The 26,543-nt window shown below is 56.6% G+C and overlaps 1 protein-coding gene across 2 annotated transcripts; it reads left to right on the top strand.

The window, feature by feature from the left end:
* Positions 1-656: 656 nt before the first annotated feature.
* RADIL (Rap associating with DIL domain) lies at positions 657-25,868 on the top strand. 2 transcript variants are annotated; one of them, XM_069870396.1, is made up of 15 exons: positions 657-674; positions 8,560-9,118; positions 14,913-15,175; positions 16,147-16,812; positions 16,988-17,025; positions 18,077-18,237; positions 18,940-19,052; positions 20,390-20,627; positions 21,152-21,324; positions 21,606-21,756; positions 22,113-22,303; positions 23,141-23,531; positions 23,828-23,967; positions 24,700-24,839; positions 25,467-25,868. In XM_069870396.1, the coding sequence occupies exons 2-15, from the start codon at positions 8,569-8,571 to the stop codon at positions 25,570-25,572; spliced, it is 3,321 nt and encodes a 1,106-aa protein (XP_069726497.1). In that variant the 5' UTR covers positions 657-674; positions 8,560-8,568; the 3' UTR covers positions 25,573-25,868. The 2 variants fall into 2 exon arrangements, with proteins under 2 accessions (XP_069726497.1, XP_069726495.1); XM_069870394.1 differs by lacking the exon at positions 657-674 and adding an exon at positions 5,293-5,398.
* Positions 25,869-26,543: the final 675 nt, after the last annotated feature.

The following is a 26,543-nucleotide window of genomic DNA, read 5'->3' as shown; positions in this document are numbered from 1 at the left end:
TCACCACAAGAAGGATGTTGAGGCTCTGGAGCGAGTCCAGAGAAGAGCAACAAAGCTGGTGAGGGGGCTGGAGAACAGGCCTTATGAGGAACGGCTGAGAGAGCTGGGGGTGTTTAGCCTGGAGAAGAGGAGGCTGAGGGGAGACCTCATTGCTCTCTACAACTACCTGAAAGGAGGTTGTGGAGAGGAGGGAGCTGGGCTCTTCTCCCAAGTGACAGGACGAGAGGGAATGGCCTCAAGCTCCGCCAGGGGAGGTTCAGGCTGAACATTAGGAAAAATATTTTCACAGAAAGGGTCATTGGGCACTGGCAGAGGCTGCCCAGGGAGGTGGTTGAGTCCCCTTCCCTGGAGGGGTTTAAGGGATGGGTGGACGAGGTGCTGAGGGACATGGTTTAGTGTTTGATAGGAATGGTTGGACTCAATGATCCGATGGGTCCTTTCCAGCGTGGTGACTCTGTGACTCTATGATTCTCTCAGACTCCCCGGGGAGTCAGCTACCCGCGGCGGCCCGGCTCCGGGCTCAGGGGGCATTGCCGGCTCCGGCCGCTGGGGGGCGCCCCCTCCGCGCTCGCCGCCCGCGCTCCGCCCCGGGACGCGCTGCCCCGGCGGCTCCGGGCGCTGCAGCCGCTGAGGGGCCGGGGGGGGCGGCCGGGCGGCCCCGCGGAGCCCGCACGGTGAGTACCGGGAGCGGAGGGACGGGGGGATGGCGCGGCCGGACCCTGCCCGAGCGGGGCGGGGTGTGTGTGTGTGTGGGTGTGTGTGTGTCTGTTCCCGGGAGCAGCCCCGACACCTCGTCCCGCGCCCGGGCAGCCGCTCGGGTGGGAATGTTTGGTTCTCGTCCCCTTGGAGCAGGAGGAAAGCGGCGGCGAGGGTTGAGGCTGGTCCGGTTGCCGTTGGAGACACGACCTGTCCTGCCGCCTGCCCAGAGGCGCCGGGCGGGGAGACGGGGAACCTCGGGATCCCATCGCACCCCCCTCGGGATCCCTGTCCCATTGCACACCCTGTGGGATCCCTGTCCCATCGCACACCCCTCGGGATCCCTGTCCCATCACACACCCCTCGGGATCCCTGTCCCATCGCACACCCCTCGGGATCCCTGTCCCATTGCACACCCTGTGGGATCCCTGTCCCATCACACACCCCTCGGGATCCCTGTCCCATCACACACCCCTCAGGATCCCTGTCCCATCACACAGCCCTCGGGATCCCTGTCCCATCACACAGCCCTCGGGATCCCTGTCCCATCACACACCCCTCAGGATTCCTGTCCCATTGCACACCCTGTGGGATCCCTGTCCCATCACACACCCCTCGGGATCCCTGTCCCATCGCAGCCTCCTCGGGATCCCTGTCCCATTGCACACCCCTCAGATCCTTGTCCCATCACATACCTATTGGGATCCTTCTTCCATCGAATACCTCTTGGGATCCCTGTCCCATCGCACAGCCCTCGGGATCCCTGTCCCATTGCACACCCCTTCGGATCCTTCTCCCATTGCACACCCCTCGGATCCTTCTCCCATTGCACACCCCTCGGATCCTTGTCCCATCACATACCTATTGGGATCCTTCTTCCATTGAATACCTCTTGGGATCCATGTCCCATCTCACACCCCTTCAGATTCTTCTTCCATCACACACCCCTTCGGATCCTTCTCCCATCGCGCACCCCTTGAAAGCCTTCTCCCATCTCACACCCCTTGGGATCCTTCTCCCATCGCATACCCCTTTGGATCCTTGTCCCATCACGCACCCCTTGAGATCCCTTTTCCATCGCACACCCCTTAGGGTCCTTCTCCCCGTTGCACACTCCTTGGGATCCCACTGCCGTTCCACACAAGCTGTTTCACCTGCATCCAGCTGCCTGTGGCTTTCGTGGCGTCCCAGATCTTGGCAGTGAGGTGCCAGGATGGTCTGTGTCCCTGCGAGGCTGAAGCAGTTTCATGCTGAGTTGTAACTTTGGCAGAGAAAACTCAGGGGAGTTTGCTACTTGCTTGGAAAGTGCTTATTTTCAGCGCTCTCAGGATCAGTTAATTATCGCTGAAAAAAAATGATGGCTAAGACCTTATAATTAGGCAGCCTACCGAGACTCTGCTGCTTGGAAGGCAGCAGAAAGCAAATTCTCCTGTGAAATGTTTCTTGCATGTGTGTGTGTGAATAGGGCTGCCTGGGCAGAGGGCTGGCATTTGTGCTTGCACATTACCGGGGAGTTGATGCACGTTGGCGGCTCAAAAGAACCTGAAAAGATGATGCAAAATTAAAAAAAAAATATGGAAAAAGAAAGAAAACCTGCTAAAAGGACTCCTGTTGATTTTGTAGAATCAGGCCCGCAAGCACTATAATTTGTGAAGCTATAGCTGCCTTTAGGACAAACTTAGTTCATCTTTGCAGGACTGGGACTACCTTTCTATCCTGCTTGAATGGTCCCTGGGCTGTGGGGTCCAGGGCGCTCCCCCAGAGCGCCTGCTGCTAATAATAGGGCGGTAAGGAGTTTACCCGCTTTGATCCGGCTAAAGACAGCACCCAGGCTGGCATCAACATTGTCAGCCTCCGCTCTGCCCCTAGATGAGATGGATAAAACTCGCATAAGAAAAGGATGAAGCAGAGACTTGATCCAGAATGGAGGGGAGTGGGGGCTCTAATTCAGAACAGAGGGATTCGGGCTCTGCCCCGGCAGCCTCGGCTGGAGGGACGGGATCTGCAGAGGGGCAGGATTTGGAGCCGAGGAGTGCACGTCAAAGCCGCCGCGTTCAGGGTGTTCTCATTTCCTTTGCTCTCTGAGTTATAATTTGTTCCACATTGCAGTGCCGGGACAGCCTCTCCCTCTGCTCACGGCATCCAGGCTGTGGTCGTTGCCATTAGACCGAGGCTGTGACTTGAGTGGTTTCCATCCAAAAAAAAAAAGGAAAGTTTTTCAAATAGAAATCTGGAGAAACGACTTTTCTGGTGGTTGTTCTGGGATGGTTAGAGCTGAAATCTCACCGCCCATCTGTGCTGTGCCTGCGCTGGGATGAGCCCTGGGGAAATTCCAGAAGATTAAAAAGTGTTTTAATACTGTTGCTGCTCTGCCCAAAAGGCAATAAGATGACCTGGTAGCTACAGGTTGATTGGCTTGATAGCATCACCCCAGGGAGAAGAGGGAGAAACGTGGCTCAGGCTTTAATTGATTAAAGACTTCGGCAGTTCCTGCCATCCAGCGTGGCTATATGGAAAATAACTGCTGGCAAGTCAAAATGATTTCAGTCTCCGATGTGAGAGGTGACTCTCTGGCTGTAATACACTTTAGCGAAGCATTTGAGTTGTGCGAGGTGATATTCTTGTAAAAACCTGCACTCTCCAGTATTAAAACCATCAGTCCAGTCCAGTATTTAGTGCTGACATTATACAGTGTTAAGAAAGCTGCTATTAAATAAACCTGATCCATTTCAAAGGCAGTTACCAGAGGAGATTATAGCACTGCTGGGCACTGCTGGCTGCTGGCGAGCCATTGGCGTTTTGGTGCTTTTATCACTAATCTGGAAGGAGATAAAAACGATTTCTGGAAAAACCTGCGGCTGACCCAGAGCAGCACAGCGTTAATAGTTTGCACAAATCCAGCCAGTAAACTGGGCAAGAAAGGCATCCTAGCTGGAACGGAATGGAAAATGGAAATCTTCCTGCACCCAAAAATAATAACCGGAGTTGTACGTGTTTTCCTCTCCCTAATCTGGAGGATAAATTGACCACGCATCGCTTTTGGCAGGAGATGCTTGCAGATGCTGGGGCTCCTTCCTCCAGCAGGAGCTGCCTGAGGGGCAGCTCTGTGTCTGTCCTGATTTCGGTGCTGGGGAACTGGAAAATTTCAGGGTAATGGGAAACGTCGCTCTGGAAAAAAAAAATTGAAGTTATTTGCATTTTTGGTCAGGGCGCTATCAGAACCAAACCTGGGCTTAGAGCGGCCAAACCCAGCCTCTCCATCTCAGCAGAGGAGATGTGGGAACTGAAGGGAAGGGACCAAAGGGCTGCAGAAAATGTCTTGCAGTGAGAGACGAGCCTGCACTGGGTTGGTCTACTCATAAATCAAATCAAAAGGGAATGGGGGGCATGCTTGATTAGAGCATCTAAATACTCTGGCAGAGGAGAAAATACATGGTAGCCAAAAGCTCGTTAATTGACCAGAGAAAAGCAAGACAAGAATCAATGTCTGGCAGCTGAAGCCAGACACACTGGAAATAAGGCATAAATATTTAACTGGTGGGAGTAATTAATCATTGGGAGAAATGGTGAGTGGCAGAGGTGGGTTCAGCATCTCTTTGCCTTTCCCATTACGATGCGTTGCCTTGCGGGAAGTTTCTCCCATCGCCCTCACCACTACCCTGGACCAGCAAGAGAGACTGGATTGAGTCTGCACTGAGGCCCTGATTAGGTGATTTAATTAGATGGCGCTTTTGTCTTTAATCATAGTGGAGCCACAGAAAGAAATATTCCTTGTGCCCTGCCAGCTCTTTCTGAGAAACACTTGTGAAATCATTGCAGACATTTTGCAAATGCTTCTTTTTTTCTTTCCTTTTTGGTTATCACTGACGGGGCTCCTGCAGATCCTGCTGGTCAGGTGAGGGGACAGTTTTTGGTGGCTCTCCTCAATGTCCAGCAAAACAGACTGAAATTCAGGAAAACCAAATCTTGGTGAGCATCCCAGTGTACTGTGGCTGCTGAGGAAAGGAGCTGGTCTAGGACTCGTTATCCACTCATGGATAAGAGACTCTCCACTCTGCTATCCCCAGGGACATGTGGGCTTGGGAGAAGGAGATAAATGTCACAGGGTTGTTGGTGGTCCCATCACTTCCCCTTTGCCTTTCCTTTCTGATTGTGTTTCTTTTCTTTTAGCTTTTCTCTCCCTGCCTCTTTGCAGTGGAGTCGATGCTGTTGGTGGGCATCACCATGGCTGGGTTTCTCTGCACAAAAGCTGCTGTGTTCCTGCCCAAGCTTGAGGCTGGGATGGTCTTCACCATCTACAGGCTGTGGCTGGATGGACATGTACAAACGTGCTCATCACCAGCCGCACATCCCTCGTGGGTCTCCAGGGTCAGCAGCACTCAGCTGCAGCGAGTGCCTGGGCTGGTTAGTTTGAGGCAGGGGGGGATATAGCGAGACGCTGAGCTGTAGGACTTAAATACAACTCAGTGGCCTGCATGCAAATGTGGTTCATGTTGACAGTGGAGTTGCAGCATCTCTGAACCCCCCAAGGCCACCTCCCTGTGAGCAGCCAATGTCTGTGAGCAGCCCTGGACCGCTCTTCCTCTTTCTTTTGCAGAGCTGTGACAGAAGCCTGCCTGGGTTGATGTGCAACAGGGGTGAAGGCCTGTTTTGAGGAAGAGGATGAATGTAAGGAGAAAAAACACATGAGAACGATGGTGAGGTAAGGGGAGGCTTTGACTGGATGCTAAATGGGGGCAGTGGGAAGGAGCTGCTCACCCATGGTGGGAACAGGAACCTTGGAGCCTGGAGGAAAGTCCCTGGTGGTTGCAGTGGTGGTGGTGGTGATGGAAGGACACGTGGTGGCCATGTGAACATCAACAGCATGCGTCATAGCTCTGCAGAATAAATACAGACTGGGGAAATACAGTGCTGGCTGGGGAAAATAGCAGGTTTTGGTGTGGCCAGGCACAACGCGGAAGGAGGTTGAAGATAACGGATAGAGGTCCCACTGGGAGGCAGTCACAGGCATTTGGCTCATTCCTGTACAGTTGTTAGTAGAGAAGATGTCACTGAATGCTGAAGAATGGGATGCTTTGGAAAGCCTGGATCATGCTTCTATAGCTGCAGGTGTGTGTCCTCCAACAGCGCACGGCTGCGACAGTGTGGCTGGGGAACTGGGCTGCCTACAGGGACAGGGGGATAGTCCAGGCTGGGGAGATCCAGGAGAACGTCCCATTAATCTGTGGGAAGATGTGCCCGAACAGTTGATGCCCTTGCCGGCTTGTCCCCTGGTAGCTGGGTCCACCTGGAGCATCCAGGCTGTCACAGCAGGACCCAACAGCATCCCACGTACCATGGTTTTCTCTTCAGCCTCCTTGGAGATGCCCGTGACCAGGATGGCTCAGCATACAGATGTGGGGAAAGCCCATCTCATCATCATCTTATTGTGTTTATTCGAGTCCTTGAGGGGATTAAGAACATATATTTTGCTGTCTTTGGGATAAGGCTGTGATTTTTCAGGTGGCCCGAGCCGGTGCTGATAAAATCATGCTGCTATTGCTCCACACACTGAATAACAGGTGATTTTTTTTTTTACCCTGTGAAATGCTTTTACCCCTGTAGGAGCTGCATTTGATGGAAAGAGCAGGAAAATAGCTGAGCTATAAATAACATTCAAAACCAGGCAGGGACCTGCAAGAAGCAAGGGTAGTGACTCCGTCTGTGATGTAGGCTTGGAGGAACAATCTTGCCAGCAGCAAATGTTAAAAGGTTTCCCTTTGTGCTTGAGGTAGTTCAGGGCAGAGGAGATTAAATCCATGAACTGAAAATAGTGATTTGATGACAAAGTCTTGTCTTTTGCATCTTTGATGACAAGGTCTTGCTGGGATACTGGGGTAGTTTATCTTCTGGCTGATCTTAATGAGGGCTGGCGGGGCTGTGCTAACAGCCTAGGGAAGTTGTTCTTGAACCCAACTGTCTGCCGGTGCCCTGACCTGCTCCCCAGGTCAGATTTGCTCCAGTGCTCCCAGGAGTTGTCACAGCAGACACGAGGGATTGTCCTTAGCAGCAGCAGTAGCTCCAAGCTCAGCTGGAGGAGGAGCAGCAGCATGGAGGGGAGCTGTAACTTCTGCCTCAGTTTCCCCAGCGGCAAGGTAGGAACAAGAACAGCCTTTGCCAGACCCAGGGAGCTGCGGTGAAGCTGCTGGGGCCAATGCTTGGCTTGGCTGGCAAGGTACAAACCACGAGATGCTAAGCCTTGTTTTACAGGCTGATCACTTAGCTCAGATTCAGTGATGGGCCAGGGTGGCTGCCGGCTCCCCTCCCTGCCCTGCAGCACCCAGACGGCAGCTGTGCCCTTGCCTTCAGGGCCAGCAGGTTGGGAAGAAGGACAAACCCCAGCATTTTCACAGTCCAGGTGGGATTGGGGGGAAAATAAAAAGAGATGAGTTGAGGTGCGGTAGGATTGCATAGATCCCAGATGGCTCCTTCAGACTTAGTGCTTGCTGGTGCCTCAGTTTCCCCATCTGCAGCATTCAACGGGCTTCTGGTCCTGGGATGGGGAGATGCACGCCCTGCAGAAATCCTCCCTGCACAAATCCTCCCTGCACAGCGGTGAGGTTGTTTCTGGGTTAGAAGGTGACCTCTTCCACTAGCAGCAGGGACGCTTTTTCTTCCCGAATTAGATGGTGGTTTGGAGGCTTTCCAGGGCCGACATCATTCTGCCTGATAGCGCTCAGGCCAGCGGCGAGATCATGTTTGAGCGAGATGGGGCTGCAGATGCAGAAACCTGCTGGCACCCTGCGTCTCCCTGGCCGTGCACAGCTGGGTCACGCCGAGAGCTGCATCCAAGTGCTCTGACAGATGGCAATGGGGCATTTTGAGAGTCCCCTGTGTATGCACAGAATCCCTGCGCATCCCTGTTACCTGCATGTGAATCTGGAAGTGAAGGGAAATCCTTGTCCTGTCTGAATCAGAAACACTCCAATTTTCTTTCTGGACTTTCCTGCCAGCGGTTCATGGTGCAGCTGGTGATGTTGTCAGTGCTGTGCAAGCACTGAGTGTTTGTGCATCCAGGATGCAATTTCAAAGCTGGTCCCAGGCGTTGGCAATGACATTGGGCAGGACCGCTATCTGCCTATAGCCAAGAGCACCGTGGTTTCTAGCCTGTTCCTGGGAGCCGAGGTGCACCGGGAGAGGCTGCATGGTCCATCTCCCCAGGTCACTGCCTGCCTGAGCTGCCCTGAGCAGCCCTGGCCTGGCTAACGTGACAAGGGCAGCATTGTCAGTGGTGCCACCATGGGCTGTAGCATCCTCCGCAAACTTGCAACAGCTAAGAGATTTGCCAGAGTCAGGACATTTTTAGAAAGGCTAATTAAAGCCCATTTTCACCCTGTGCCTCTCAGTGAGCAAAAGCATTTAGCAGTGACCTCGCAGTGATTGAATTTGCACTTGAGCTTTCTGTTTCACCTCTAAAAAATGGGATTGCTCCGTAAACTCGTTAGTGAAAGTAACTCCTGATGCCTTGGCTCCTGACGGGGATGGGCCCTGCCAAGTCTTACTGAGCTCTACTCTCCTCCCACTGCATTTTGCTTGGGCAAGAAGGACCTTTTAATACACAGCAGAGAAAATTTGGGATCACTTCAGGCTATGTTTTCAGGGACAGAACTACCCTGGGATAACTTCTGATGCCAGGGAACCCGGCTTGGATGACAACATTTTGAGTTGCACAAGGGAATTGGCCTTCCCTCACTGCTGTCCCTTTTCTCCTTGGAGGTGACAGTGGCTCCTCTCTGGTCACCAGCCAGAACCTGCTTGCTCTTTCCTGCTGCACATCTGGCCTCCAAACTGCTGATCTTTCCCTTTTTCCTCTTCCCTGCCCAGCTACGCCCCATGACAACCTCGCACACGATGTTTTATGGGTCCTCCTCCACCATGGCTCCACCATCCAAGAACCGGCTGAAGCGCCAGAGCCGGATTTTCTCCCAAGTCTTGTACCGGACGCTCAGCTACAAGGACCGGAGCTCATCCTCCACTTCCCCAGCAGCTGGTGAAGATGACCCAGCTGAGCTCTCCACTCAGCTCTCAGCCCCCGGTGTCCTGAAGATCTTTGGGGGCAACATCTGTGCAGGCACCAACTACAAGAGCGTGCTGGCGACGGGCAGCTCAGGCGCCCGGGAGCTGGTGAAGGAAGCCCTGGAGCGCTACGGACTGAGCCAGCTCAGTGCCGGACAGTACGCCCTGTGCGACGTCATTGGGAGGTTCGAGGGCCCTGAGAAACGGTGGCAGACAGAGGGGCTGAGGGTCCTGGGTGATCATGAGAAGCCACTGCTCATCCAGGACCTCTGGAAGCCCAGAGAGGGCTTCTCACGGCGGCTGGAGCTGCGCAAGAGAGCGGAGGTGGAGGAGCTGGCAGCCAAGGATGTGGATACCACTACTGCAGGTCAGAGCTGGGCACGGGGCGAGGAGAGGGTCTGGGGAGCTGTGACCCCCTCCTGAAGCTGCCTGTGGGAGATGCACCCCACACGAGTAGCTTTGACCGTGTTTTGCGCATGGGGTGGTGCTGGGTGGGAGAAGAGCTGTGCTTTAGCTACAAAGTTCTTGGCTAGACTTGGTACTTGGCACTCTCCTGCATAAATTCAGTACCTGCTACCTTCAAACATTTTCCCCAGCCAGTCTAGGGGTCCGTACCAAATCCCCACGTGCAAATGCGCAGCAGCAGATGAGATCATCAGTGCTGCCCCCTCTTCCCATTGCTGTGAACCAGCGTCATGGCATCACATGCCTTGGAGCAGCTTCATGTCTGGCAGAGTGCTGTCCCAGCCTCCCTCTTCCACCCCATCTCCCCATGGGCATCCCCCAGGCCAGACACCCCGGGCAAATCTGCAGGGGTGATTAAGCAAAATGAAGAGGTAATGAAAAGAGAGCAGTGTAGGGCAGGAGAACACCCTGGAGGTGCCTGATGGAGTCCAGGGCTGGCAGGACGAGATAAGTGCATCGTTAGGAACCAACACGTTAATAAACGACCCTGGCACAGAGTAATGAAGTTTCCCTCCTTCTGCCCTCAGCGGAAAGCCCTGCGAGGACAGGGGCGGAAAGATTTTAAATCAGGTTTTTAATTGCATGATGCCCTTGATGGGTCTGACCTGCTGATGGAGGCATCTGGATCAGGCACAGGAGGTGTCATCAGTCAGAGGGTTTTGCTGGGATGGGCATGGAGTGGTTCCTCGCACCTGTGGGAAAGAGTTGCAATTGTCACAAATAACCTAATGATGGTGCAGAATTACCCCGGGCACTTGGCAAATGAGAGCCAAGGTCCCCCCACTGGTAATAAAACAAATGGCCCGACCTGTCCCGCGCTGGCAGAAATGGGGCTCCTTTTCCAGCTGCTTTAACAAAAGCTGGAAGGAGCTCAGGTACATGGCATGAAGGAAAACAGCCGCGAGTGTTTCAGGAGAGAACCCAGGCTGCTGGAGCCCCACCAGCTGCAATTTGCAGTTGCAATTTTTCCTGGGTCCCCTGAAATCTGATCACGGAGTTCACAGCTTTGGGGTTGCTTGTGTTGTGGGCAGATCTCCACCAGCACAGGGAGCTGGGGGTGGACCCGTCTCCTGCCTTGACATGGGGAGGATGGAGCACTGGAAAACAGCCCCCAGCCTGTGTATTAACGCTGTGCAGGGCAGCCTGTTGGCACCTGATGGGGAGACAGGGCTCCCTCCATCCCGCACTGTGTCCAGTCCTCGTGTCTGCTCGGGGAGGGGACGCTCAGGATCAGGCCCAGCCCTCTCCACGTGTGACGCAAACTGAGGGAAAGCAGCTCGAGCCAGAGAGGAAGCTGTGGAGATGGATGCTTTGCTCTTCTCTTTGGCTGTTTCTCCAGCCAGGATCAGAGAGCCGTTAAGCACTTTGGGAAAGTGGTGACTAAAGCCACGTTCTTTTGAGCAGAAGAAGGGGCAAGAGCCAAGTGCAACGGTTATAAGCGCATGGCAGAGAGGGCCATGTGGCAGCTCCCTGCCAGAGCCCAAGGTCACATCAATTCCCAGCCTCAAATTGTCCCCCTCAGCTGCAGCAAGCACTGCTCCCACTCATGACCTGGATCCTGGGTGTGCTGGCAGCTGTGGGGAGGAGAAGGCTCCTGTTCAGGCCAGGGGGGCAGCAGGCTCCAGGCTGCCTGGTGTGGGAGCAGGCAGCACTGAGGCTGGCAGCACTGGGCTCAGCATCCTTCGGTGATTTCCGATGGAGCAGCAGTTCCTGACCGGATCGCGTGCCCTGGATCTGGAAATAAGCCCATTATGCTTTCAACGTAGATATCACTTCATTTGTTTCGGCACTCCTGGGTGGGGTGGTGGAAATTCTCCATTTTTTTTTAACCTTCGGGCATTTTCCATAGCTGACCAAGCTCTTCTGAGACAGAACACCTACACCCTTGTTTATTTAAGCTGTCTGCTCTGCAGGCCAAAAAGCCCTTATTTGTCTTACCTGTTCAAATCTCAGTTCTCCATCCCTTTGCTCTGGTGGCAGGCTCTGTCGCCAATCTCTCCCCACGCCAGTGATGCTGCCTGCAGGGATGCTGCAGGGCTGGAACCACACTTTCCCATCCCATCCACAAGCTGCCACAGGGCAGGTGGGAGAGATGCGACATGTGTGGGGGAGGCAGACATGCTTCTTCCTCTTCTAGCATCTCAAAAAGACACAAAACTCCTGATGCGATGGGAACTGACTGAGTGTCCTCCGCCAGGGTCACCCTTGTCACCAGCCTGGAGCTGGCAGAGGTTCCCTTCCTATAGGCATCGGCTGCCTGCCCAGGGTCATGGGGCGCTGGTGTGGAAAATGTGGCATCTGTTCAAAAATAAAGGGATTTTGGGCTTGCAGCTCCATAGGAAAACAAAAAGCACAGGGATGCTGCAAAGCAGGATCTCCAGGGAAATACCCGCAGGGTGTCTCTAGAGTGGCAGAGCTGGGACCACTGGTGTCACATAGGCTGGAGCATCCTTGTCTGCCCTGCTGCTGAGCTGGTGGCTGGGAGAAAGGCTCCACACCCATCTGTGGCCTGTTAGCAAAGAGCTTAAGAGTTTTATCTGCTCAGTTTCCCATTATCCTAATTAGTTTATTAGCTGCTTCCCACTGGGGAGGAAGGCACTCACTCCTCATGCCAGCAATTAGCAGCACAGGTAAAGCTTTTCTGCAGTAAACGAGGTTGACAGCCTCTCTCACTGCTACCCCCCAGCCCTGCTCCTTTCGGAGAGCAACGAGGCAGCGGTTGGGGAGCATCCAGAGAAAACACCCTCAAACTAGAGGGTGCTGGGACAGAAGTGCAGGACTTGGCACCTTTATGGCATTCATGCCCCCAAATAGCCTCATTTTTCACCATGTCCCGAGCTTGCTGGGGCTTTCCCAGGAGGCTGAATCACGTGCACGCCTCAAGGAACTTGGGCGTTAAGGCTATTATATTAAAAGAGGCTCTGCCAGGTAGCTTTGAGGATCTGCCTTTGATATGTACCTTAGCACACTGCATCCAGGGAGGACTCCCTGCAGGGTCTGCGGAGCAATTGCGTTTGGATGGACTAACCTGGTGTTAGCCCCTCCTGGGTAAATTCAAAGCTTTTCTTCTTTCCTGGGGCCTGTGAAGTTATTTATTGACTGATTTATTTCTCAGACAGGAAGAGGGAACCTCTTTCCTACTCTGAAAAAGAGGCCCATCCCAGCCAAGATCCCGGGCACCGCAACCAGCAGGTTTTCCTCTGGGATGCAGGATGAGCTTAGAGGCAGGGAACCAGTGGATGCTGGCTGGGGAGTGCGTGATGCTCTTTCCCAGGATGCCCAACTCTCCCTAAGGGACAGAGTGTCATTCTACCCCATTCCCATCCGCAGTGCCGTGTGGCTTCAGCGGCTGCTGGCTCTGCCCTGGCCACGCTGTGTCAGAGATGCTTGGGTTGTGTTTTGGTGGGATAACCTGCTCATGCTTGGGAGGAGAAAACAGTACTGGGGAAAACAGAAACCAGTTTTATGGAGGGACTTTGTTATGCTCAGGAAAAGAGCTGTGTTTATCTTTCCAGTGCAGTTCTGGGATTAGCGGGGAGCCTGTGACGGGGGCTTTATCAACAGTAAAAAAGCAGCTTTTTCCTACACAGAATAAATACAGAAGCTTCCTTTCCCGTAGATAAGGGGCCGGTGATGGTGTGTCTGTCTGGGCAGTGGGACCCCAGCCCCAGTACCCGCCCCACTGCTCCCTCCCAGTGTGATGAGCTCCAGCAATAGTTGTTCCCCAGGATCTGGCCCTTCTCCCATGGATTGGGCTGGGACCTGCATCTCCCCAGACGTCCTTCATCCTTTTGGCTTGTTTCCCTGCTGTGGGCTGGGGACGGGGCTCCCAAAGGGAGCTCCTGCAGACCTGTTTGGGGTAGGTGACCTTTGCCATGGCGTGGCTTGGGCTTGTTGCACCTCCCGGATCCCACATCTGCGGGGCGCAGGCGTCCTGTGCCGTGCTGGCGACATGCACGGGGCCGATAGTGCCTTTTTCTGAAGGAAGCAGGGCACTGGGCCGCTCAGGCCGGCTTGGCTATGCCTTGCCCTAATCCCAAGGCATGTAAACAGCAGGGACTATTTTTCTCCTCTCGCCTCCCTCCCCATCTCCATCTCTTTCATTTTGCCAGCAAAGGAGCACTTGATTTAAAACAAACAAACAAAAAATGTATTTCAGAACCGGCAGCCCATTCCTCACCAAATAAGGCAGATGACATTTTTGGTTGGGTCTGAGCTTGTGAGTGTCCCTTTAAGCAGCCCCGGGCTCTGCTGTCCCCAAATCCTGCCAGCTGTCCCCACATCTCACCCGAAGCCTGCTCCAAGCCGGGAGCGGGACTCTGGCTCCGTGCTGCAGCGCTGCTCCCACAAACAAATCCTGTAGGTTTTTTTTTCCCCCCTCTCTTCATCCTTCCTGTCTGCCGGTGACCTGCTCCCAGGAGGCTACCCACCCAAGGTACGAGCATCACCCATCGCACCCGTAACTTCTGGTTTCTCCTGCAGAGCTCACAGGGGTCTGTGGGGACTCCTGTGGGGCTGGGGGCACCACGGAGGGGCTGCTTGTGCAGCTGGGCCAGGCCTATTCATTCGCTCCAGCTGCCATTCGTCTTGCGGACAGCTCGGCCCGAATTGATGCTTGCGAGAAGTTAATTACAGCTTGTTCCTGCGGCAAGCGGGCAGGATCCGCTGCGGCTCGCAGCTCCCATGCCTGGATGATGCTCAGGGGAGGACCAGAGGGGCTCCTTGCAGCTCTTGCTTGCAGCTGGCCACCGAGTGCTGGAGGCCTGAAAGCAGCATCCAAGCTCTTTTGTTTTTTTTTATTGCAAAGATTGGGCTATGTTCCTTTTTAGCACAGATTTCCTCCACCGCCCCAGCCCTGGCAGCCTGGCCGGGGTGCGTGGGGGATGCTGTGGATGCTGAGCCCAGTCTGGCTGCCCCCTGGTCTGTGGCCTTTGGGGGCTGGGGAGAGCTGGGGCGCCTCTGTCTCAGCGATGGCATTGGGGCACGAAGCTCCCCTCATTGATGTCCTGATGTCACCCTTCAGGGAGGACAGGGGACATCACCTAGAGGAGGTTGTGTGGTCCTGGGGGGTGCTTCTGTGGTGCAGCATCCCTCCAGGCATGGGGACATCAGCCAGGGGAGGTTGTGTGGTCCTCTTCGGAGTTTCCGTGGTCCTGGGGGAGATTGCGTGGTTCTGGGGGAGGTTGCGTGGTCCCGGGGCAGGTTGCGTGGTCCTGGGGTGAGGTTGCGTGGTCCTGGGGTGAGGTTGTGTGGTCCTGGGGGGTGTTTCCGCAGTGCAGAATCCCCCCAGGCATGGGGACGTCACCTAGGGGAGGTTGCGTGGTCCTGGGGGGAGGTTTTGTGGTCCTGGGGGGAGTTTGCGTGGTCCAGGGGGAGGCTTCTGTGGTGCAGCATCCCCCCAGGCATGGGGACATCACCTGGGGTAGGTTATGTGGTCCTGGGGGGAGGTTGCGTGGTCCAGGGGGATGTTGTATGGTCCAGGGGGAGGCTTCTGCGGTGCAGCATCCCCCCAGGCATGGGGACATCGCCTAGGGGAGGTTTTGTGGTCCTGGGGGGAGGTTGCGTGGTCCTGGGGGGATGTTGCATCGTCGTGGGGGGAGGTTGCGTGGTCGGGGGAGGCTCCCCGGTTGCAGCATCCCCGCGGCGATGCCCGCAGGGTGCCGGGTGCTGACGGCCGCTCTGCCCGGTCCCCGCAGGCATCAACGCCCAAGCGCGGCGGCTGCAGCGGCACCGGGCGCGGGGGGCTCGGCGGGGCCCGGCGGGGGCTGAGCTCCGCGTCCCCCCCGCCTCTGCCCTGCGGCGCAGCCTCAGCGAGACCAGCCTGGGGCAGCGGGACGGGCTCCCCCGGCGCTGCTGCACCCTGCCCGGCAGCCCGGCGGCGCGGAGCGGCTCCAGCATGCGGTACTCGCTCTACCAGTCCCCGCACCTCCTGCTCCTGCAGGGCTACAGCCAGCAGCATGTAAGCACCGCGCCCCCCAGCCCCCGCACACCCCCCGCACCCCCTTCCCCTGCTCCCCTCCCACCCCCGAGCCCCGGGATGGAGGGGGGGGATGCTCGCATGGCTGGAGCTGCTGGGGTGATGGGCTGGTGGGAAGAGCATCCTTTGGGAAAGGAGCTTGGGATTTGCAGCCTTAACCCCCCCACCCTGCCAGCCTTGTCCCCAGGGGTGTGGAATTGGGACCCTTGACCCCTGCGCGATGCCCCGGAGGGGTACAGGTACAGGAAAAGGGGAGGCCTCATTCTCTGGGTGATGCCTGAGCCGCCCTGGCCCTGTCTGGCTGCTTAGCGTAATGAGAGGCAGACAAGGAGACAGCATGTCTGGGAGCCCTTGCTCCCCAGTGCTGGAGGCACTTGGAGAACTGGAAAGGACTGGGACGGCTCTTATAGTTAATGGCTACTTTCTCCCTGCTGAGGAGCTGGCTGTTCCGAGCTCTCCGGCACAGTGACAGTGGCATTGCAGCCGTCCTGTTAGTACAGCTGGGGAAACTGAGGCACAGTGTGGTTATGTGAGCTGTCTCGGGGTGTGCGAGCAGGCAGGGGGAGAAGGCAGGTTGGGGAGCAGCTGCTCTAATTGGGGTCCCACTGTCCCCTTCTCCCCCTAGAAGGGGGATGCAGGCATCGCTGCAGTCTGGGAGGAGAAGGTGGGAAGGAGAAGCAGCTGTGGGAAGGGGGGCAGTGAGTGAGGGAGGGAGGGCTCCTTCTGCCCCAAGCAGCCCCATTTACTGTGTACTCTAAGTTGCTCAAAGCAGGGATCGCTGCTGTCCTGCTTGGCAGCAAGGAAAATAGAGAAATGTGTTTCTGCTGTGCAAAGATGCAGCAGGCATGGGGACGGCTGGGGACGGCAGGAGGCTGCAGCACCCACTGCACAGCAGGGAGGAGGATCCCTCTTCCTCCTCTCCCCAGCTCATGCCGTGTCTCCCCGCTTGGCAGGACAGCCTGGTTTACCTGCTGAACCGCGAGCAGCACACGGTGGGCCAGAGGACGCAGGCGAGCAAGCCCAGCATCAGCCTGTCAGCCCCCGACATCTTACCCCTGCACTGCACCATCAGGAAGCTCCGACCTTCCCGGCATCACTCAGAGGAGAAGCTGGTTTTGGAGCCCATCACCGGTGCTGGCATCTCCGTCAACTTCACCGAGGTGGCCCGGACGGTTGTGCTGCGGCACGGGGACCTCCTCTCCCTGGGTCTCTACTACCTGCTCCTCTACAAGGACCCCATGAAGGCGCAGCCGCTGCCGGCGCAGACCCTGCTGAGGCTGCGAGCCCTGCACCCCAACGGCCCTGAAGGTTCCTCCGTCTGCAGGGCGTGTGGCAGCCTGCTGAAAGAGAGGGACCCTGCCACCAAAAACCAGGGACCATCACCTGCCGGTGGCCCCAGGACACCTCGCAGAAAGCTGCTGCTGGAGTTCAAGCCTGCGGCCGAGGATGTGCTCCTGCGGCGCATCATGACCCTGATCGAACCAGGCGGGGATGACCACAAGCTGACACCTGCCTTCCTGCTCTGCCTCTGCATCCAGCACTCGGCCACCAGCTTCGAGCCGGGTGACTTTGGGCAGCTGCTGCTCAAAGTGGCCAAAATGATCCAGAGGACAGTGTGGGTCAGTCATTGGTGGGATGACGGGGATGTTGGTGGAGCGGGGGTGTTGCTGGACCACCCCCCCGGGGGCTCCTCCCAGCCTGGTGCTTGGCAGCAGCAAGTGCTGGTTGGGAGGTTGCTTGTGCTGCCCCGTCCCACTGGTTTTCATTTTGCTTTCCTCTTCTCTCCCTGCCCAGGAGCGGACACGGGAGCTGGCCGAGAAGCAGTCCCAGCAGTAAGTGGGGGTCCCGCCACCCCTTCTGGTTTTGCCCTGAAAGGGGGAGAATTCAACTCAGTTCTTCCTCTGTCTGAGGGAGAAATCTGTGTCTGGCTAAACCCACCCTCCCAGCCTGCCGGCACTGATGCACGCTGACTTTTTCTGCTCAAGCCTGTGCATTCACTTCTCTGGTCCTTTTGCCATGGTGCCTCTTTGGGAACGTGCCAGGCTGGAAAACCAGACGAGCTTGCATGGGGTAATGGACCTGCAGCAGCTCTGGGGGGCTTTTCCAATCCAAGACCCGGCCAAGGCTTTGCATGTCACTTCAGCATTCCTGAGAGATGTAGCAAGGGTGACCCTGGTGCAGGGTCTCAGCCTGTTCACGCTGACGACCCCTCTGTGGAGCAGAGATGGGGCTGGTGTTGCATTTGTGCATCCAGGGATGGTGGCACATGGTGTCAGAGCTGGGGGAGCACCGCTTGGGGCCATCAGAGCGGTGCGGGGACCTAGCTCCTGGCAGGGTGTGAGGCTGGCTTCCCAATCATTTCCACAATCCAGGCTCCAAAGCAGCATCTGGAGAATTTGTTAGGGCTTGCTCTGAGTTCTCCTTTAGGGCAAGCTCCGAGGATGCTTCCCAGGCCTTTCCTATAGCAGGAAAGAGCAGTTGAGAAACTTCCCAGATGCTTTTTATTTATTTTGTTTTATTTTCGAACAGCCCAGTGCGGGCAGGCTGGGTTTAACCGTCCACAGCTGGCAGGAGCAGCACATACTTCTCAGGGAGAGTTGCTCTTCAGCCATGAGTACTTGCTGCAGTTCAGCTCTATCAGGGAGTGTCCCCTGAAAAAGTGGCACCCCAAGCAAGCCAGGTCCGGTCCTCAGAGAATCCCTTTTGCTGTCCCACAGAGCAGCAACCACCAGATTTTTGCTTGCAAAGGGTCTCCTTAAAGGGTGCTGGGCTTGTGGGATGCAAAAACTTCCTGACATTGCCGCAGGATAGCTCTTTTCTCCACAAAAGCTTGTGTGGGGATGCTGAGGAACAGCAGCCGAAACACCCACTGTGTCTCCCCAGCCAGGACCCTGCTGCCCTGTCCCGCTTCACCATCACGGACCTTCTCCCAGACCTGCAGCACATCATCTTCTGGATGGCCAATGCCATCGAGGTCCTTTACTTTGTCCAGCAGAAATCACCCACCTACATCCAGAGCATGGAGGAGGAGCTGGACGTCAGAGGTAAGGCTGGACCCAGCCCTGCTTGCTTCTCCGGCTGGAGGGACTTTGCTCTGCTAATTCCTGGTCACATGTGGTGGTCAGTGCCCCCGAGATGCTCCTTTAACCCGCTGTAATCCTCATCAGCAGGGATGTCTCTGCAGTGCAGGCTGGGGTAATCTGCAGGAGGAGCATCCCTGCATCGTGCTGCGGTGCTGCTCAGCTTTGGGGTCAGGTTGTGAAAAACTTCCCTTTTCCACACAGCAGCCTGCAGGGCACGTTCGGTCCTCAGGGCTGGCTTTCTGTGCACGGGGATGCTGTAGGGGCATCTGGATTTGCAGAAAGGCTGGCTGGTGAGTCTGTGTTAATGCCAGCAAAAAAAGAAAAAAATAAAAAAAAAGGAAAAGGGATTAAATCAGCCTCTGAAACCCTCTGCTCTACGCAGCAAGTTAAAACATCTGTAGGCCAGACAGGCTGTTGGAAGGCTGGGGCAGAGGCCACCGTGCTGCGGTACCAGGCGGTGCTGCCAGCGGTGTTGTGAGCCATGGAGATGCCGGCAGGCACTCTGGGATGAGAGGAAAGGAACCTCTTTGCCCCTGTTGGGGATGCCAGATGATGCCAGACCAGGAGCATTAATAACCCCCATGCTGGGGATCTGGGGAGTGGTGAATTCAGTCTGCCTTGCTGCTGCAGGTTTGCTCCCTCGTCCTCCTCTCTGTCCCATAGGTTCCAAGGAGTCTCTCTTCTCCTCGACCATCACAGCCAGCGAGGAGGCGATGACGGTGCTGGAGGAGGTGATCATGTACACCTTCCAGCAGTGTGTCTACTACATCTCCAAGGTGCGTGCTCCCTGGGGAAGGTGGTGGTGTCCCACAGGACCAGCGTGAACATCCCCAGCAGCTCTTGGGCTGTGCAGGAGCATTTTTTAAGTTTTGATTCTTTGGCAGTTGCATCATGCTGAGGTGTTTTCTTTTGGGCTGAAGTACCCGGAGTTTTGGTCGCAGCCCAGGAAAAGTATTGAATCACCGTGGTGTGTTTCGCTGCCTGCAGTGCAGCGGCTCAGGGGAGGCGTTTGGGGAGAGCTGCTTGGCTCCGGCCAGCGTGGCATAATGGTGTGATTCAGGGCGTGATGGAAAGGGGCCCCTGGACCATCGTGGTTGGACTGCGAGAGCTGGGCGGCATCGGGAGTGGGGAACAGAGCGGCAGTGTGAGGCAGCAGAAAGGCTGCTGTGTGCTGGCCCTGCCTGTCCACCGGCGCTGGCACACGGGGACGCACGGGTTGCTCCTGCGCCGCTCTGCTGGAGCAGCACCTGCATCCCGAGCACCTCCTTAGCCTTGGCAGAGGTGGGAAATAGGTGTTGCTCTCCTGTTTAAGCCATAGGGAAAAGTCACCCTCATCGGTCCTGGTTTTTCTTTCACCCTCGTGCCCAGCCGGTCGGCCACTGCCCTGGATCAGATCAAGTTTTTAGGTCCCTTTAGCTGAGCCAGCCCGTGCCATCACCTCCAACTGCTGAAAGTGACAGGTGCTCATTCTGGAACAAGTCCAGAGAAGAGCACCGAAGCTGGGGAAGGGGCTGGAGAACAGGCCTTATGAGGAACAGCTGAGAGAGCTGGGGGTGTTTAGCCTGGAGAAGAGGAGGCTGAGGGGAGACCTCATTGCTCTCTACAACTACCTGAAAGGAGGTTGTGGAGAGGAGGGAGCTGGGCTCTTCTCCCAAGTGACAGGGGACAGGACAAGAGGGAATGGCCTCAAGCTCCGCCAGGGGAGGTTCAGGCTGAACATCAGGAAAATTTTTTTCACAGAAAGGGTCATTGGGCACTGTCAGAGGTTGCCCAGGGAGGTGGTTGAGTCACCTTCCCTGCAGGGGTTTAAGGCACAGGTGGACGAGGTGCTGAGGGGTATGGTTTAGTGCTTGGTAGGAATGGTTGGACTCGATGATCCGATGGGTCTTTTCCAACCTGGTGATTCTATGATTCTATGATTTTTATCTCTATTTAAACACCTGTACAAAGCTGGAGTGCATTGAGGCAGGGGTTGAGCAGGATCAGCCCCTTGCCAGAGCAGCACCAGTGGGGTTTGCTTGCCTCACAGTGATAAGGAGGGAGGAAGGGTTTGGTTTGTGGGAAAAAGAAGAAACAAAATCGGTCTGCTGTGAACTTACCACTCTCTCTGCAGTGTCTGTATGTGTCGCTCCCTGCCCTGCTGGAGTGCAACCCCTTCCAAAACGAGTGCCGGGAGAGCTGGCGGGCAACCCCGCCGCTGCCTGAGGAGATCCGAAGGGTCGTGCTCATCTACCAGGCGACGCTGGACCTGCTCCGCCAGTATGAGGTGCACCCAGAGATCACCTCCCAGATGTTTGCCTACCTCTTCTTCTTCTCCAACACCCTGCTCTTCAACCAGCTCTTGGATAAGGGTCAGTCCTCGAACTCTCAGCCTGGGCTGAGTGAGCCATAGGGGAACAGCCCTTCGGGAGACCCTCCAGTCCATCCCAGTGCTGCCTTCAGGGGGTACAGGAGGGATGGGGGCTTTAAGCAGCTTGCGAGGGCTGGAGGCACCTCAGCAGCATCATTGAGAAGGAGTTTGGGTAGCAGAGACCCAGCTGCTCCAGGTCCCCAGTTCCCAGGAGGGGTTTAACCCCTGCAAGACCACTGTCCTTCTGAGCCTGAGCAGGGGAGGCTGAGAGCTGTTCAGAGGGGCAGCTCATTAATTAACGACTGCAGCCTGCTTTGTAATTGAGGTGCTTGTTAGCCCTTGTTAACATAGCAGCCCCATTGCCTGTGAGGTCCAGCTACCAACAAGGTTACAGCTATAGGATGCTGGGGACATTAACCTGGATTTATTTTGTTGTCCTGGGGCAGGGGCTGAGCTCTGGCCAAAGGCTGTTGGACTGGGGGGGTTGTTCCCTGGCACGTGCTGACTGATGCTCTGCCTCCGCAGGCTCCTCTCTCGGCTGCTTCCACTGGTCGCAGGGGGTGAAGCTGCGGGCCGGCGTGCGGCTGCTCCTGGAGTGGCTGCGTGGTGCTGGCTTCGAGCAGCTCGCCCAGCAGTTCTTTGCCAAACTCAGCAGTGTGGCCAACCTGCTGGCCATGCCTGGCTCCCAGCTGGTGCAGGTGAGGGATGTCCAGCCAGGAGCTTGCGGCATCGAGAAGGGCATGGGCAGGAGAGACCCTGCTCAGTGTCCGGGGATCCCTGCAGGGATATGTCCCTTCTGCAGCCCAGCTGCCCCTGTCCGGGGTGGTATTTCCATGGGTGGGAAGTATTAAGGAGGGGATGCTTGACCTCAGTCCATCTTGCCTGGCCTCTCCCTCCTGTCCCCTTCATGATCCCCTGCCCCTCGGAGAAAGTGGCTCCTCACCTCTGCCCTTCACCCGTGCTCTGTCTCCTCACTCAGATGACGTGGCCATCCCTGCGAGCTGAGTTCCCGGCGCTGAGCCCCGCGCAGCTCCACCGGGTGCTGAGCCAGTGCCAGGCGGTGATGGACGTGGGCTGCATCGCAGCATGGCAGCCCAGTGAGGAGGAGAGCCTGGCCGCCTTCCAGCCCGGTGAGCCCCTGGCTTCGTGCTCAGTGCTGCTCTGGTCACTGTATACACTCTGGTCACTCCCAGGATACCTCCAAAGTTTTTATGTACAATCCAAACAAGACAGTTCCTTTCCCCTCCGTGGGGTCCTGTGGTAATTGCAGCAAAGGAATAACCATGGCCCTGTGATTTGGGTCCAGCACAGGATGCAAAATGTGCCCAGAAGGGTTAGGGGCCCTTTCTGTGTTCCCCAGTGAGGGATGCTGCTGCCTCACAGCTCACCATGTCTGCAATCCGGTCTGGGAGATTGCAGGTGGCTGAGATCTGGGAGGCAGGAGCCCGGGCCAGCGCTAGCCTGCCTCCCTCCCTCCACCTTCCAGATGAGATGCTGGAGTCCTTTGACAACCATCCACCCATCATCCTGCCAAGCGGGGGCTTCAAAGTGGACCTGGAGGTGGAGACGTTGGATGACAACATCTACCGGCATCTTCTTTACATCCGCCACTTCCTCTGGAGCCTGCAGAGCAAGACCCCCCCGACTGGTGAGGGGCCAGGCTCAGCACCCCCAAAGGTAGCCTGTACCCCACAGAGGGGCTCTTCCTCTCCTGGGTGGGCAGGAGGGTCTCGGGTCTCTCTGGAACTGCCCCTGAGCTTGGCACTAAGGGCTCGCTGCCCTCACCTGCAGCAATGACCTAATGCAGAGCTGCTGGGAGGATTTAGTGCTGCTAATCCCCCAGCCTGGGGGGTGTGGGAAGGTGAGCTGGAAGGGCAGGCTTGTCCCTGCAATCTCATTTGTGGGGAGGGGGGAGAAGGGAGGATGTCTGCAGGCAGCGCTCCCTTTCTCCCAGCACGTTCCCCTGTGCTCCTTGTCCCCGTGTAGCCAAGCAGGCTTGCACCAGAGCGCTCATTAGCTAATGGGTATAAAGCACAGGGAGGGCGAGATGTGCTGTGGGTGTTAAGCTCAGCTGCCATTCACCTCCAGCTCCCTGGGGAGGACGTCCCTCCAGCAGGTCCCCTTCTCCTCTTCCACCTTGTTCCCATCGGCTGCAGCACCCACAAGCCCCCCCACTGTTATCCTGGGACATCACTCAGCTCTGGGGCCACAGGGAGCTGTGCTCCCCCAGCATCCTGCTCCAATGAGATCCCTCAGCAGGGGCAGGACCAGGAGTCCCATCCTGGCTGGCTGCGAGCATCCCCGACAGAGCCCTGGCTGATAACTGGGGTGTGGGAGCTGTGCTGGGAAGCCAGGACAAGCCCTGGAAGTATCTGAATTGCTGAGGCTTCAGCTGGAGCTGGCAGCTGTTGGCAGAGCGGGCAGGGTAGGGGGGTGCAGGCAGGGTAGGGGGTGCAGGCAGGGTGTGAAAAGCACCCATAGAGGGTCCCACAGAGCATTTTTCTCCTTCTTAAGAAAGAGACACGGGCCACGGCAGATGTCCTGGAGGTGAACGAGAGCCTGGCCACTGCCCTGGGGAGTTCCATCACCCCGGACTGCTGCTCCCTGGGGGGCTGTGCCGAGCCGGACGGGGGCCCCCCGCTCTGCCTGGCCCCCAACGGCTGCCCCTGCGAGCACCCCGACACTGAGCCCCAGCTCCAGGAGAAGCTCAAGCAGCTGCAGCTGGGCCGGGGTCCGGCTCCCAAGGCCAGCACAGCGCCCACAGACCCCTCCTGCCTACTGACACCACCCACCACCCCCCTGAATTTCGACACTGGGAGCCTGGAGTCCCCGCAAGGCACCGGCAAGGGGCTTCAGGACCCCCGGAGGAATGGGATGAACGGCACCAAAGGCAGCACCCCTGAAGGTACCGAAAGCTGGCGCTGCCCTGCTTTGGGGGTGCAGGACTGGGGCACGAGGGTAGTTGCTGCTGTTCTCCTGTGCAGCCCTCGTGCATGCACATTTCTGTGGGGACTTGTCAGGCTTGGACAGGGGAGGTGACAGCAAATAAAGCATCTCACCCAGCTTCTGCTCTGGCAGAGAAGCGGTCCTGGGGTTACCTGAGGTTGGATTTGATGGGGTTTTGGGGAGCAGGTTTTGTGGGAGGTTGTAAGGCTGGGTTTGGGCGATGCCAGAGTGGTAAGATGGTCTCTCCCCTGCCAGGATGCTCACCTACCCCCTACGACTACCCAACTCCAGAGTCTTCCAGCCGCAGCTCTGCCACAGATGACTTCTGTTACGTCTTCGTGGTGGAGCTGGAGAGAGGACCCATCGGGCTGGGGATGGGGCTGATCGATGGCTTGGTGAGTTTGCACCAACTGTGGGGCGAGGCTGATGTCCCTCCATATAACTGGAGTGGGACGCATGGGACGTATTTTATACCCCAAGCACAGCCAGCAAGGAAGCTAATGGCTTCCCGCAGGAGCTAGGCTGCGTCTCCTCAGGAAAATGAGGCACAGGGATCCCTTAGGAGGGGCACATCTGTGCTTCTCACTCTCTGTGCCATGTACCCAAAGTCCATCACAGCTGTCCTGCAGCTGGAGAGAGCAAACAGGCTCAGTGCTCTTGTGGAAGAAAGACGACTTGGCCATGGTCTTTCTCCACCCTTCAGTGGGCGGCGTGGGAAGTGGAGGGCAGCAGGGGGGGTCACAGGGTGCCAAACGGCTCGGCCAGCAATGACACTCGTTGCATAAGGCAGCGTTGCAGTCTGACAGTGCGGTGGGTTGTGTTACTAAGGACGTACATTAGCTGGTAGGAAACAGGGCATCATTGAGCCCCAGGGAGAGCATTAAGCAAAGAGCTCTGTCCCAAGACAACAATGCTTTACTCTTAATTAAATAGAATAAGATTGCCCTTACCTCTCATTCCTGTGTATAAATTGATATAAAATTGAAGGCTTGCATCTTGTTACTGTTAGCGTCGCATTTCCCAGCACTTCCAGGATCCTGCCTGGGGAGCTCATCCCTTTGGGACCACAAACCTTTCACGTCCCCTGTGCCCTGGCTGGTCGCTCACTGCCTTTCCCTGTTAAACAGCACACTCCTCTCTGCTCCCCGGGGATCTATATCCGCACCCTGATCGAGGACAGCCCTGCAGCCACCGACGGGAGACTCTCCATTGGGGACCGCATCCTGGCTGTCAACGGCACCAGTCTCATCGGGGCAGACTACCAAAGGTGAGTCGCACCTCGCTGGAGGGGCCGGCTCGCTCTCGGCACCATGGGTTAATGCTCCAGTCCAGGGATTTTCTGCTGTTTTGCAGCAAAGAGCTGCACAGGGTCTCCAAGTGCCTGGTGCTACAGCTCCCGACGGGAACGCTGCAGAGAGAGTAGTGACTTGTGCAGGACACTGGAAAGGGAGGAAGGCAGCTGGGTGGAGAGGTTTGGGAGAGGGATCAGGGAGCAAAAGCTGGAGAGAACATTTGGGAAACAAACGAGTTCCCCGGAGGTGAGTCTCAGCAGTGCAGAGCTGTTCCAGAGCTCATCCCACTCCAGCCTTCCTCTCAAAGTGGGATGGAGCAGCTCACATCCTGCCTGGCTGTCCAAGGCAGAGCCCAGGTACCCACAGGGGCTCGTTTCCCCTTATCCTGGCAGCGCTTGCATAGAGGCCAGGGTCCCCATAAAGCTACAGGCAGAAGAGAAACGTCCTGCTTGTAAGAGCAAGCAGGCCTAAAGCAGAGAGCAGGGGTGTTCTGTGAATGGGGGGTGTTTTGCAAACGTCCATGACCTGGCAGGGTCCCAGGGAGCTGACAGCCCGCAGGAAACCAGAACTGACCGACCTCTCCCTGTTGCTGCTCTCTGCAGTGCGGTGGACCTCATCCGCTCGGGAGGGAAGAAGCTGCGGTTTCTGGTTGCCAAGTCGGACATGGAAATAGCCAAAAAAATCAGTTCCAGCTCCTCTTCCTCCTAGTTCCTGTGGTACAAGGGTCCTTCTGCAGCATCTTGCAAGTACAGCTCTGGTTAAGGCTGACCTCAAGGAGCCTGGAGTGCAAGCAGGAGGACTAGAACTCAGCAACTACCCTCAACTTGCTTTCCGACGCCTTGCCCTGTGCTGCAGTGGATGAAAAGACATGCAAGGGTGGTGCACGCTTCTCCCCCTGCACTGGCTGGGAACGTGATTTTTGATCAGTTGCCTGCCCTCATCTTATACACTGTCTCATCCTTCTCAGCAGCAGGAAGGGGGTGCCATCCCGCAGGCTCCTCCATTCCTCTATGCTGGCAGCCCTGCGTGATCTTTCACACTGGCAGGCAGAAGGCTTGAAACACCTTTAGGATTTGAAGATTAGCAGGTGGGGCAGGTCTGGGTTTCACCGTGGCAGTCGCTACCTGAGGTGCTGGCACATCAGGCTGGAAAAGGGTGCCCAGCTTTGGGGGTGGTAAAGGTAGCACAAGCACCCAGGAGCAGAATCCAAAGCAGGATGTCTTGCTAGGAGTTAAGTTTCCTGGTGTCATACCTCAAGTCAGGTGCCTTTCTGCTGCTGGGCTACAAGCACGCTGTCCCCAGACCTGCTTCATGATGGGAAGCAGCTACAGCAAAGGGCTACGCCAACCAGCAGTTCCCTGGGAGTCCCAGGAGTCCCTGCAAGAAAAGGATGCTCTCGCTCTTGCTCATGCAGCGGATTTGTTGTGTGGCTCTGGCACCACGATCTTGGCAGGAGGCCCTCAAGACTGACCCGGCAGCGCGGCGCATTCCCAGCAGAGAATTTCCTCACGCTGGAGCTGTTGCCCTTTCCAAGGCACTACGACCAGGTTAGTGTTTCTGTGCCTGCTCCTGGTCCCTGCAAGCCCGGAGCGGTGGGTTTGTCCCACCTGGGACCTGAGCAAGCCTGACAGCGCGTAAGGCCAGGCTGGAGGTATGGCTGACACGAACGACGGCTTGGC

Source organism: Phaenicophaeus curvirostris, chromosome 16 (assembly GCF_032191515.1).
Source record: "Phaenicophaeus curvirostris isolate KB17595 chromosome 16, BPBGC_Pcur_1.0, whole genome shotgun sequence".
Lineage (NCBI taxonomy): Eukaryota > Metazoa > Chordata > Aves > Cuculiformes > Cuculidae > Phaenicophaeus > Phaenicophaeus curvirostris.
The sequence above is the reverse complement of the archived record's forward strand: the minus strand, read 5'-3'. Positions and strand labels throughout refer to the sequence as shown.